The sequence below is a fragment of the Panthera onca genome, chromosome B4, assembly GCF_046562875.1.
Source record: "Panthera onca isolate mPanOnc1 chromosome B4, mPanOnc1 haplotype 2, whole genome shotgun sequence".
Classification (NCBI taxonomy): domain Eukaryota; kingdom Metazoa; phylum Chordata; class Mammalia; order Carnivora; family Felidae; genus Panthera; species Panthera onca.
Genome location: NC_138345.1, coordinates 25208591 through 25223358, shown reverse-complemented (window position 1 = coordinate 25223358; position 14768 = coordinate 25208591). Strand labels below are relative to the sequence as shown.

The window sequence follows — 14768 nt, the reverse complement described above, 5'->3', positions numbered from 1 at the left end:
TACAATACTATAAATGACCAACAGAATTATGGCTGCTTCCTCTTGTTTATAGATTTATCGTGTATCAGAATAACATTTTCTCTGAAATTCATTAAAATTAAAATACCATAGGGAGAGATTACATAGATTCCTGCTTCCTGTGCCTAAAAATTAATCTTGAATATCAATGACAATTTTATACACTTTAAATAAATATTCTTTCTTTATGTATATATTCAGTGATTAACTGTAACAGTTGGGTGGCTGGGAGAAAAGTATATGTAAGTATTACCTAGTGATATTTTTATCCCTTAGACGGAGAAAATCCTCCAAGAAACCACATAAATGAAGGGGGCTATAATAATCCAGTTCACCATCCTGTGATTAAAAGTGAGAGCTCAGTCATAAAAGCTGGAGTGAGGCCAGAGTCACGGGCCAGTGAGGACTACGTATCACCCCCAAAATACAAGAGCAGCTTATTGAATCGTTACCTTAACGACTCTTTGAGACACGTCATGGCCACAAATGCTGCCATGATGGGAAAGACAAGGCAAAGAAACCATTCGGGATCTTTTAGCTCCAACGAATTTGAGGAAGAATTGGTGTCTCCTTCATCATCGGAAACCGAAGGCAACTTTGTCTATCGTACAGGTAAGTCCGTGCTTTTCATGACACCTTGTTTAAAACAGCACTAAAACTGCAGCAAGGGGTTTATTTCATCAGGTATAAAGGCATAATTTTTACTGCTTTTGCACAAGATTATTCACATATATATAGCCCATAATTTAATTTGAAAGCTTTGTTTTGTTTCTAATTACCAGATGTGCTTCTTAGTGGATAATGGTCTACTGGGGATTTTCACTCTTAGTGATGAATATGAGAATTTTCATTCTTCATAGTAATTTTCAATCTCAATGGTACACATTCTTGGAGGAGGAATGCCCTGAATTATAACCAGCCATGCAAATACTTTGTATTTCATCTTTTCTCTTAAGATGATTGCTAATAGTGATGGAAAATGAACACAAATTAGCATGGGTGCCAAGACTCTTGTGAAGGAAAAGTGTAGGTTTGGCTTAAATTGCTTTGGAAATTTTACTTTTATTCCTGGAAAGCACAAGTAGAGCTGATAAATAGCTTTGAAATTTTTACTTTTATTCCAAAAATGATTGATTTCTGCCTGTCCAGATCTTTCTGGTGGAGTGAGTTTGGTAAAAATTTCTGTCTTGACTTCAGTTTCCAGAGAGTTTTGCTCATAAAGAGTGTTTGAGCAACTTGCTTCAGACCAAAGGATATGTGTGACCTACATCTGGTATAGATAAGAGTCCAGGTCCTGGAAATGCCTTCAAATGAGACTTAGAAATGTTAGAGCTGGAAGTAACCTCAGGAAGCATCTAGTCCAGCCATGTTAGATCATTAATAAGAAAACCCAGACCAGAAACACATAGCTAATTACTCTTCTCCAGATCAGTAACACAGCTGAGCCTGAATAAGAGGTAGGAAAACATAACTACTACCAGACCCTGATGACTGTTATTATTATATCTACTACCTCCAATGATTTATTGAGTAGTTATGACATGCTAGGCCCTCTGCTAAATATTGCACAAACTTTGCTGCAGGTGACCCTTGTAAAGACCTTGATATGTGAATAGTAGGGCTTTATAAAGGAATTTAAATTTGGTCTATTTAATATACCTTTCAGATTATTTAACCAGAGGTCTTCTTTTCAAGTAAGATATGTTATCTGTGAGGATTCAGAGGAAATCTCAACACATTTTTTTTTACTTAAAATTTTTTTAATGTTTTTTTTATTTTTTGAGGGAGAAGGAAAGTATGAGTGGGGGAGGGGCAGAGAGAGAGGGAGATACAGAATCTGAAGCAGGCTCCAGGCTCCAAGCTGTCAGCACAGAGCCTGATGCGAGGCTTGAACCCATGAATCATGAGCTCATGACCTGAGCCAAAGTCGAACATTCAACTGATTGAGCCACCCAGGCGCCCCCTCAACACATTTTTAAAGACTTAAATTAGCCACATTGTTTGTTTGCAGTTCCAGGGCCAACAGTGAAAACAACTGTAAATGCTCTGAGATATAAAATGAGTCTTGTAAATAATGATTGGGTCTAGGAAGAAGTAAAAGATGCAATAAAAGACTATTTCGCTAATAATTTTAAAAATGTAAAACTATGTATATCTAGTGTGAGCAGAGCGGACAGAACTTGGAGATGATTTAAAGCTTTGTTGAATTTTATTTGAAGAGATAAGAAAGGATAGGAAATCAAGTCATTCAAGTACAGAAAAATGAATAAAAATAAAACAAAAAAAAAGTTAGAATGGAAAGCTGAAAACTAGATAAATTAAGACTTCACTCTGAAAGAAATACTAAAAGAAAAAAGCAAAAATTGGTACGGAATAAAATTGGAAGTGAAAAAAAAGCTATAGCAGTCAATATATAGTTATTAAAAATACTTTTAAATTATGGTGTATTATGCACAGTTGTTTGACAGTATACCATATGCAAATGTGTAGATGAATTGGTATTATCCACACAAATTAAATTATAAAATTATAATGAGAAAAGTTGTAAATGACCACTGATGCAGGAAAAATCAAGGTTTTTAGTAAAACTCCATTTCCAAAACACATGATTTGATATTCAGTGGATTTTTCCCCAAACTTTGAAGAAGTAATTAATTCTCATGCTTACTGCATTTTTCTCAAGCATGTAAAAATATGGGAAGTATGTCAGTTTTTAAAAATGTAAATGTTATCCTAATCCAAAGCCAGATTAAAATAGCATAAAAATCAACCTTTTTATTTATGATACTGATACTGACTATAAAGCAACATGAGGAATATTGATAACATAAGGTTAAGTGAAAAACAATTTAAAATTGTGGAAACATTGAATGCAATTGTGACATTACAAATATGTATGGACAAAAACAAGGAAGGTTTTTTGGAAACAATGAAAATTAATTTTGATTAGATGGAATAATTGAAGGTCTGTTACTTTTGTAAATTTCTTACACATTTCTTTATGTTGCCCAGTAAAAAATTTGTAATTTACCCAGTATGATGCGTCTTATGAAAATGCGTAAGGTTCCAACTTCATCTCAGGTCATGATCTCACAGTTTGTGAGTTAGAGCCCCTCATAGGGCTCTGGGCTGATAGCTCGGAGCCTGGAGCCTGCTTTAGATTCTGTCTCTCAATCTCTCTGCCCCTCCCCTGCTTGTTCTCTCTCTCTCTCTCTCAAAAATAAATATTAAAGCAATTATTTAAAAAAAGAAAATGCATGCTCTTTTCAAAGAAAATAAAATAGAAAACCAAAGAGTGATTAGCATGCCTGTATAGTTGATGCTTCTCAAAGTGAAATATCTTGGCCATTTATTTTTATTAAAGTCTTCAATGGCCTATTCATTTGCCAAGTTCTATTTTTAAATAAAAACCTATTTTTTAGTTTTGCAAGCAATGAGAAAGCAGCCTAGACACGTAAACTTCTGGTTTTCCATGCATGTGTATAAACTTTTAAAAGAACAGAATACATTGTTTGGTTTTGTGGATAGAGAATTGAGAAGGACTGGTGGTCTAAAACTGGTCTGCTAAATCTCAGCCCGAAACAATAAATGGCTGTCTTCTGGGGGAAGCGAATGACAACGTTGCTGCAATTGTATCTGGCTGATGCCACTCATGCATAAATAGAACAGGGGATTTCAATAAATACTTTCTGAGCAACTACTATGGTTTTCGCTGGCATACAGGCTTATTCTGAATTCCTTCAATTCCTTCTGGTTATATCTTTCTTTCTTCACCTAAACAGAAACCCTCTAAATCTGCTATTAAACACCACTCCCCTCCCCCACCACAGTTTTACAGGAGTGCAAAGATTTCAACTTTCAAATTGTTTTTCAAGAATAGATCAGCTTTAAACACAATTTCTTAGTTTATCTATGCTAAAAAATTTTATTCGTTTTTCCACACATTTTTGCTATCTTATGATGCATTTCATTAATGATATGGAACCAAAAGGCCAAATGAAAGAGTTGGTATGTGGAAGGATAATGCATCGCTGAATTTTATTTCACTTGTTGTTGTTAAATTCTAGGAGAGTTAAGCCCACTAGATTATAAAGTAATCCTAATTGAAACATGTAGGTGAATAGAACTCTTTTCTAAGTTAGTATGAATTAATCAGATTAGCTTTCTCTCCACCTGACTGACAACATCAACGTAGATACAAACATGTTCTGTTGATTTTATGTAGATATTAAATATTTCTCTGTAATCTGAAGTCTCCCCGTCGTGTAGAAAAAGAAAGATTTTTATTTTCATGGGGTGTAATAGGCTTTCAACACATATTGGCTAAAAAAACATTTCTGAGGGCGGAAATTATACCATTAGAATTGATTAGAATTATTAAGGCTATTGCTTCTAAAAAAAAATACTACTCAAGAAGATTTAGTTACTCAGTGTTGTCTGTTGAATTAAGTTGTCTGCATTAAAATTATAATACTTATCATCATGTCAGGTTAATGGATGACAATTTTCAGGTATTTGATGGAGTGAATTCCCATTACAAACTGACCTCAAGGCCCCTAACCCTTCGATGGGTCTGCCCTCTGAGGTGTCTTTAATATCCACCTCCACTCCTATTGAATCAGTAGTGATATTCTCCAGATGCGACCATCTGTGAAGGAGCCATCTGCCATCTGTCCCACCTACAGAGTAAGTTCTCATTGGAGCCTTTCCTGACTTGCGTTCGAGTCTGATTTACCCTTAAAAGACTATTACATTTCCTTCTTTGCTGAAGGAGAGCAGGGAGGTTTCTAAGAAGTGTACTGACGAGGGGAAAATCAGGCAAGTCTTGAAATAAATTGTGTGGACTTCCCCGCACTTCTTTTGCTCGGCTTGAGGACAAGTCCCTGTTATGTTCTTTCTTTTTGCAGCTCACAATTTATAAATGGCTAGTACATTCGAATGGTTATTCTCTGAGCCCCACTGCTCTGCAAGTATATAATTCATAAATTTAACCAGCTCCCACAGGCTGAATGCTTAAACTTCATCTTGTTAAACTGTCTAAAATCCCTCTTAATTAGACACATCTGGTGCAGCAAAAACATATAGGAACATAGAACTCTTTTCTATGTTAGTGTGAATTAACCAGATTAGCTTCCCTTCCACTTGACTGAGGTGAATATCCCTGAAGAAATGGAGATTTCTGATTGAGAGAAAAAAGAAGTCACTTATTTGGTGCATGGAATTCTCTGGAAGACAGAGTCCCTTTGGATGGCCTGCCACAGTTGGAGCAAAAAGAACCAGGGATTTTGGTCACTAAGGAAAGAAGTAGGAGGTAGAAAGTGTGAATGGATGCCAGAGGCTAAATGCCATTTCCAAACATTTTTTTTCTCAGCTAATGATGCGCACCAAGAGGAGAAATGTTCCTTTTTCTCTCTCTCTTCCTGCATATGCATGTACTTCAGAATTGAAGCTGGCATTATCAGTAGTATAACCCAGGTATGAGTTCAGAAAACCATCGGATTAGCCTGGATTTAACCTTAATTTATGTATAGCATGGCTTCTTTGGAGTTGTGCTCTCTTCAGTTCTAAACAGCCGACTTCACAGGTACATTTCCGAGATACAGTCCACTCATATAAGAGGTGCTCTTTCATGCATTCATTCCACACACAAAAATGTTCCTTAAGAGCCACTCTACACAGGCCCTGTTCTAGGCTCACCGAAGCCCTGTGTTTTGTGCTAGGCTGCTCATCCAAGAAACCCTCGTTAAAAGAAGCAGAAGAAAGATTTAAAGAGCTGTCTTGGCAGATCTTTTTGAGCGTGAATACTCACTCCTAATTTATAGGTTTCATCAATTTTGGGTTTTGTGTCTGTGAGTAGCTTAAAGAAAGCATCGTAGTAGTCAAGAGAAGGCTTTGTCAAGAACCGAGTGTTAAGATGGTATGTGTCTCTGTGTTCATGCTAGTTTCTCTGTGGGATTTTGTTGAACAGTAAGTCTGCTTTGGATACTTTTATCCTGTTTCATTTCCCTTTTTGTGCCTGTCATGTCCTTGTTTTTGGTGAAAGAACTAAGCTTTGCCCTTTTGGATTATTCCAGACGTTCTTTCCTGGCATGCAAATGACTGCTGATGTACTCCAGCAGAGAATAAAAAACCCTCTATCACCATCCCAGTTAGTGACATTTAAAGGATACTTGAAAGGTTATCCAATTCCTTGTCTTGTATCCTTACTACAATAATACCTCACCTATCTGACACCATCTGGGAATGAGGTATTCCACGTAAGTGAAATTTCCAGATAGAAACTTAAGTACCAGTTTTAAAAATACAGAATTTTCTGCTCTCCTAAGCTTATAATATTAAACACAGCATGTGAAGTGTGCTTCAATATCCTCTCTCCTCTAAACTACCTCCTCCTATTGCTTTTTATATGATATTCCATCCTTTTAAATCAGTAATGTTGGGTTAACCACAGTTCCAAACTTGCCCCTAACAGCTTTGAATAAAGAATGATGTCTTTCTGATAGCCTGTTGAAAAGAATTCTTCCTAATTACTCACTCCAAAGCAGTGATGGTTTAAGTGAGATCTACAGAAGTGATTTTTGGGTAGGCGTAGGGTTACTATAGAAATATCAAAACTTAAGCATGATATTCAGAACACCATAGATTTTTAAGTATATGTCAGTGATGATGGCAAAACATTCATATGGAATATTTTTAAAGTAGCTTGATTTTTTTAAATTAAATGTTCATTATCGATTCACTAGCAAAATTGAAATGAAATTGCATAAGTGTTTCATCTCCTGTTTGAAACTGAAAGATTAATGGCAAACAAAAATAGAAAAAGAGAACAAATATTGGCATGAGCAGTTTGCTGGCTCCTTAAGGGGTAGCTTTTCATTTGCTTTGTTACTTGGTGTCATGTGAGAGGCTGGAAAAACCTAAGTGTAAATACTGAGACCTACAGCCCCAGAAAACAACATGGCTTACAAACAAATTGAAAGTATATGGCAAGTTAGTTTAGAAAAATTTTAAGGACTGTTTTTGATCCCAATGTTTTCTACCCTTTTACATTGTGTTTCTTCCACGCATTACCTAAGAATGATAGCAACAGTGATATCACATTTGTGTGAACGTTAGAAACACTGTTTTTTCTGAAATGTAGCGACATTGTCTCTTCTTTTGTGCTGATACTCACTGCCTTATGTGTATTAAAAGCTCTTTGAGGCCCTAAAGTGGCGTTTTATTCATTTTATAGTCCCCTTAGCACTTAGTACAGCGTCTTTCACAGATTTGCCCATAACCGTTACTTAAACGAGTTAGTGTTTTAATGATGTGGTCTTTTTTGCTTCTTAAACCATGAAAGACATTTTAATGTGCACATATATATGTTGATCTGTTTCTGTGAACATGACAAAAGAAAGAAAATGATCTTGAATACGTTTGAATGGCTTAAAAAAAAAAAAAAAAAGACAAATGTGAAAAATTTTAAACCAGAGGAAAATAGTAAAAAAAAAAATGTAGCTGGAAACTCTGAGGTGTTGAAGGGATTCAAAATAATAACTGAGAAACTATAAAATGAAACTAAACCAATTTTCAAGTAAAAAAAAAAGTGACTTTCAGGAAAATGAAAGGATGATAAATGGAAAAGTTTAGCTAGTTTTAAAAAACCCACCAAAGAATTAAAAATATAGCAAATAGACAAACAAAAATAAATATTTGTTGTCTGTCTCTGTCTAGCACAAAACCGTGTAAGATCTGAGAAAGAAAGCACAGATTCAGATCCACTGATTTAAACTCTTGTGCCACATTTGCTCTCAGGATTGACATGACAGCTTGGACTTTTTTTTTTAAGAGTGACTGTTTTTAATCCTGTAATACAACTGGAGAGAGTCTATGCAGAAATTTTACATTTTCTCTTTCCTCCGCCTATCAGAGTAAACGTCCCATACATTTTGCATATTTTCCTGTTAAAAACAAGTTTACCAACCTGAAATTTTGATTCTCTAACTTGGCATTACTTTTCTACCGGAACTGAGTCCATTGTAATTGATTGTATGATGTTGCCTGCATTTCAGACGTGCTGGAGTGGTCAGTCACATCCTGGTGCTGTTTCATAGACGTGCTTGTCCATGTCACTATATTTAAGCCTGTGTCAGTATTTCCATTCAGAGACTTTTTTCATTCCCTAGGGCTTCTAAATAAGTCATAAAAATTCAAGCCCAACTCAAAGCTGGCATAAAAGGGCCTTTTTTTCTTCTCTTATGTATAAGGAACATAAGTGTGTAACTCCCACTAATTCTAAATTTGGTTAGGTTTGTAAACTCTTTACACACTGAAGAGGTCAAATAAGATCCATTGACACCTCTCCAGTCTGAGACTAAATGGGATGTCAAAAAGTTTTTACTGTCTGTGAAAATAACAAGACATTCTATTTAATGAATATGGAAGTGGTTTCTTTCCTTTCTTTCTTTTTTGGTTAGCTGTAGTTAGTTTTTCCCTTCTGCCTCCCTACTTTGTTTCTAAAATTAAACAGGTATTTTTCTATGTCAAAATGTGTCTTGTTGATGTAACAGAATTTTTACTCAGAATAAATATGTGTTTTCTTCCAGGCCAAAATTTTGGTACTTTTAAATTTTGGAAGCTTCTGCTCTTGTTTTCTGTTAGAAATTATATCATTTATAATTATGAGTTTGGGGGAAGCAAAAAAGTAACAACCTTGTTCCCTCACAAATGAGATAGTTCTTTTACAAAATTTGAATTTTCTCTTCGTTTTCAGTTTAGATGCAAGACAGCATGTTTAATGTATAATGCCTCTTTTCTCCCTTTCTTCTTTAACAACTTTGTTACCCAATTTCTCTCATATTCATTGTACTGAACAAATAGTCAACGATTTTTATAAGCCCAACAGCGAACTTGAAAGGATCCTCTAGTTCAATTCTTGAATTTGCAGATTTGGAAATTGCTATAGGCTCTATACTAAGCATTGAAATTGTTCGTTTTTTTGGATATGAGTTGCTTGATTGCTTGGAGATATGATCCAGACCCTTGGTACAATTAGTCTGATTGCTTTGGGCAATTTCAGCTACTTAATTGACATTTACTTTTATTTATTTATTTATTTATTTATTTAAATGTTTCTTCACCCTTGAGAGACAGAGAGAGACAGAACACGAGTGGGGGAGGGGCAGAGACAGGGAGACACAGAATCTGAAGCAGGCTCCAGGCTCTGAGCAGTTAGCACAGAGCCTGACGCGGGGCTTGAACTCACGAACCATGAGATCCTTTACTTTTACTTTTAAATAAAAGTAAATCCTTAAGCATTAGCGTTGAAGTTTCGAGAACTTAGGCTAGCTGTGTGTGCATTTAAAATTCTTTTCTCTATTGTTAACGGCTGCAGTAAAAAGGTCTTTACACACGTTTTTAGACTACAGGTTGTAATAGACGTCATTACCTAGGGATCCTCCTTTGCTTACTAAGGGAAATATGAATGATTTGCAGAAAATGCCTAAAAGCTAATACTGCTAGTGTGCATCTCTCTCTGCACATACGTATGGTCATAGTGGTAATAACTGAATTGGATGTAGTTAGGAAGACAAAGCAGCTTTTGAAAATGACCAGTGATATCTTCCCTCTCCCTTTGGTGCACACTGGAGGCGTTGAGTCCTTCCTTCCCTGGTAGTGGTCAGAAAAAAGCTCGGGTGATAACAACAACCCAATGGAACGTGGTTTGGGGAAGATAGAGTAGTGTCAGGTTTGAGCAACAACATCAGTCATCCACTTCCAATGATGTTAGGTCCTCCCAGTCAGAGAAGGAGCCATGAACTGTTTTTCTCAGGCAAGTAAGACACTGGTGCAAGACGCACTGAGGTACTGCAGAGTCTGATTCACCTTTAGCATTTCTTCAGGTCAGACACATCCAGATGTACCTAGAAGAGGTAAAACTGAAGTTTAGACTTCGCCGTGTCACAGATTTGGGCAGCCCCTTGGTGATGGCATGTGAGGATGCTCTCAAGTGCGTGTTGTGTCTCCCACAATCCCTGAACTACAGATAGGGTTAAAAACAGCCTCTTGCCCACTTACTTCAGTGCTTTGGAGTCTCTTTGATACAGTGACCAAGATGGATATCTCTGACAGAAAGAATGTGTTCCCTTTGTGATGCCATTACACACACACACACACACACACACACACACACACAGAGTACGCAAAAAACGTTTTACCTTTGATCAAGCGATAAAGAGAGCAAAACACTTTAAACGGTGACTTTGAGAGGAATATTTGGGTGATAATAACATTAAACTGGAAAACAGCACAAATGAAAACGAAAACTTTGCAAGTGCTGAAAGGTGATCAGAGACATTCATGAAATGGGATGTCCAAGAAACAGTTTGCTCTTTAAATTTTTACATAGTTGCTCATGTATTTAAAATTTAGAACTGATAGTCCCTTTGACTGAACCAGACTCAGGTTATGGTGGACAAAGCTCTCAGTATGGCAGAGACATTTCAAGTAAGAATGCCCCATTCTGCCAAAACTGTCATTATGACACTAAAATGTACCCTTTTGCTAAGGGCCAGAATTCAGAGTCTCTCCTTCCAGTTTCTACACTGATTTAGACAACAGATGCATAAAAGGCAACGTGGTATTCAGGATCATTTGTCACATGGCTTCGGGGCAAGAGGATGGCTATCTGGCAGGAGGGAGAATTCCTTAAATGTTACTGGGTCTTACATTTCTAAATGTAAAATCCCTGGGCAGAAGCTGCTTGGTGCCACGTGCCTTTGGTGTGATGTCTTAGCCTAACTCCAAGCAAGATGGTTGCAATATTGTGGCTACTTGAGAACCCACATAGCCTTCTCTAGTTTGCAACTGAGGTAGAGAGCCATTGTTTTGCATTTTCTTTTATCCTTGTCTTGACTGCATTTTTTGTCTTGGTGTTTGTTCTCTCTCTCTCTCTCTCTCTCTCTCCCTCCCTCCCTCCCTCTCCCTCTCTCCCTTCTTCTCCCTCCCTCCCTCCTTTAATTCTTTCTGAGCTGCTAAATCTATCCAGCTGGATCAAGGAGTTTTTTCACAACCTTGTCAGTAGTGCAATTGGTCGTGTCTTAGTTTTTACTGTGTCTCCTGGGTTCCTTTACCTTAGTCCTTTTCAGAAATATAGCACCAGTTCAGATTTACTCATAACCCATGGGGCCTCTGGTTTATCTAACCTGTGTACTTTTTTCCTTCAGATTTATTTATTTATATTTTTTCCTTAAAATTGTGCTTTAAAAGGTATAAACATAAATCATCTGGAATAGTAATTTTCAACTATCTTGAAAGGTGTTTGAGGACTATTTCATGGTTACTATGATTGAAGCAGTAAAATTTAGTTTATAGTTACAATAACTTTCCTCTCATTAGGAAAATATAAAAAAGCTCAACTTTATGATTTCATGACATATTACCAACCCCCAAATACCATTCCTAATCCCTACCCTCTAACATACACACTCAGTGAAATGCTAGTAGGAAGCTCAGAGAAGAACAATAAAGACAAATGACCTATCTATGTTCTACTTGACCACATCCTGTCTCTTAGGTGCTTTATTAAAATGACAGTGTAAAGGTCTGAGTAGAGACTCTGTTGAAACAATACAAGTTTAATCTGTATCTTGGCTATAGTTAAATCCCTACTGTTTCGTATGTGGTTTGGAAAATGACTTTGCTGGGTCTAGATTTTCTCTGTAGTCAGCCTCCTTACCTGACCTGAGATTACCCACTTATAGATTAGGCCACAAGAAGTTATAATGTGGAGAGAGCAGATTTGCCTTAGAAACTGGGAGCACTGTATTTAGCCAGAACTGCCAGCAACTGGGGATGTGTTCCAAGGTAAGTCTCTTTATTCAGGGGGGCCTTCCTTCCTTCAGCTGTCAAATGAGGACGCGTCATTGCCTTCTGCCTTTGATAATCAGGGATTCTATGAAATGCATAGGGAGAAAAGGAAGCCCACGGTAGACAGAAAGTCGTAGTTAAATGCATACCATTTTGTCACTATTAGAACCAGGACTTGGGCTCCAAGCTCAGAAACATTTCAAAGGAGCTTCAGGGGGCATGGCTATAGTAAGCCCCCATGGTGGCAGGTAAAGGACCTTGCCCAAGGAGGGTATTGGGCCCTGAGTGGGTAAGGAGGTCAAGAGGGGAAAGGGCTTGGGGCGCCTGGGTGGCTCAGTTGGTTGAGCAACCGACTTCGGCTCAGGTCATGATCTCACGGTTTGTGAGTTTGAGCCCCGCATCAGGCTCTGTGCTGACAGCTCAGAGCCTGGAGCCTGCTTTGGATTCTGTGTCTCCCTCTCTCTCTGCCCCTCCCCCACTCATCCTCTGTCTCTCTCTGTCTCAGAAATAAATAAACATTAAAAAAAAAATTTAAAAAAAAAAAAAAAAGAGGGGAAAGGGCTTATGATTAAATATGGCAATGTGTTCTTTATGTCTTGTGTCACTTTTAGGAATACCTGTCCCAAGATTATAAAAGTTCGGTTTTACATTTTCTTCTACTACTTTTATTATTTTAATTGTACACTTATATAATTATAATCTACCTACAATTTTTTGTAAGTTATGTGAAGTAAAGATCTGACTTCTGGTTTTTCCCCAACACGATCTGTTCCAATACAATTTACTGAGCACTTCCACATTTCCTTACTGACTTGAAATGCTACCTCTAGGGACGCCTGGGTGGCTCAATCGGTTAAAGTTACAACTTAGGTTCAGGTCATAATCTCACAGTTTGTTGAGTTCAAGCCCTGCGTCGGACTCTGCTGTTGTCAGTGTTGTCTTTCTCTGTCTCTGCCCCTCCCCTGCTCATTCTTTCTCTCTCTCTCTCTCTCTCTGAAAAAATAAACATTAAAAAAAAAAAAAAGAAATGCTACCGTTAGTATACTCTACCTTCCTTTATATGTGTCTATTTCTAGACTCTAATGTATTCCGCCAAACTTTTTAAAACACTTCTACATCAGTAGCACACTGTTTTCATGACTGTAGCCTTATTGTGCATTTTGACATATGGCAAGGTATGTCCACTTGCAATTTTTTCAAAATATTCTCATCAAGTCTCTTGAATTTGCCTTTCCAGTTGAACTTTGGAATAAGATTGACAAGTTCCATTTTAAAAATTTCATTGGAAATTCATTTGGGATTACATTGAATTTATGTATTAATTTGGGGAATATTTTTATCCTTACTATACCAAGTCTTTCCACTCAGGAACATAGTATATTTTTCCACTTATTCTGATTATTTTTCAGGACATTCAATAAATTTTTATAGTTTTCTTTACATAGAGTTTGCATATTTCTCATTAAATTATTAGATGTTTTGGGGCACCTGGGTGGCTTAGTCGGTTAGGCGTCTTGACTTCGGCTCAGGTCATGATCTCACTGCTCGTGGGTTCGAGCCCCGCGTTGCGCTCTGTGCTGACAGCTCAGAGCCTGGAGCCTGCTTCAGATTCTGTGTCTCCCCCTCTCTCTGCCCCTCCCATGCTCGTGCTCTGTCTCTCTCTCTGTGTCTCAATAATGAATAAATGTTAAAAAAAATTTCTTTTAATTATTAGATGTTTTATTTTGTTATTCTTATTGTTTCCATTCTGGATGACTTCTTATCTATTACATATTATAATAATTATCATGGATATGTAGGAAATCTGTTGGATTTTGTACATTTTTCTTATATAATATTGATATAATATGTAATTGATATATGATATTGATATAATATTGTCAGAGTACACACAAGCGTATAACTGTCAGATAGTAACAGTTTTATATATTTATTTTCCTCTTTTCTCTGCTTCCCTTCCTCCTTCCCTTCAGCAGTTACATTCCATTGACCAAATTTTCCAAAACAATGTTGTAGTGATGGCAGGCTTTAAAGGGAGTTTTTCTTATCTTTTTCATATATATATATATATGAATATTATATATTTTATCTTATATTTCTTATATTCTTATATTTCTTATATTTTACTATTCTTATATTTTACCATTGAGTATAATGTTTGCAGAAAAATTCTGATATAATCACTTTATCAAGGTAAGGATCCCCTTCTCATTCCTAGATTATTTAATAAGAGATTCTCCCCACTTCCAAAACACACTCATAACTAAATAGGTTATTTTAATTATCAACACTAATACCACAATTTTTAATACCATTTGACTGTCCCTTTTAACCTACTTATATTGAGTAAATTTCCTAGTGTTTAAATTTCTTTGAATCCTTGGGAAAAATTCTGTTCCATCACAATGTATCATTATTTTAATGTATTTCTGGATTTGATTCATTAACTATTTAGCCATTTTATATCAAAATTCTCAAGTGAGCTTTGTCTATAGTTTTCTTTTTTTCTAATGCTCTCCTTGCACAATTTTGATACTCCAGGTATGCCAGTCTTGTGGAATGAGCTAGAAAGTTCTTCATCTTTTTTCTGCTCTGGAAAAGTTTAAACAAAGTAAGGATTAGCTTTTCTGCATGTCTTGAAGATTGGAGCGAGTTCACCTGTGAAATCATCTTGGTCTGGGATCCCTTGGTTCTCTATTCTTCCTCTTACACCTTTTCTCATCTTTCCCTTCCACGTCATTTACAGCTGCCTCGTCTTCACCTTCCAGATCTCTTGCTTGGTCTTCAGCTTTGCCCCATCCATTCTACTGATCAACCTTTCTGCTGCAGTCTTTCTTTTAATTTTGGTATCATGTTTTTATTTTCCAAGAACATCTTATTCCTTTTTCATAGCAGTCACA

General features: G+C 36.6%; 1 protein-coding gene across 3 annotated transcripts in view; it reads left to right on the top strand.

Annotated features, from left to right (window-relative positions):
- Positions 1 to 14768, top strand: part of MKX (mohawk homeobox) — a 68145-nt gene that overhangs the window by 14460 nt on the left and 38917 nt on the right. For all 3 annotated transcript variants that reach the window (XM_060659093.3, XM_060659094.3, XM_060659092.3), the window contains exon 5: positions 295 to 630. In XM_060659093.3, the coding sequence (XP_060515076.1) occupies positions 295 to 630 (336 nt within the window). The remainder of the gene's footprint in view (positions 1 to 294; positions 631 to 14768) is intronic.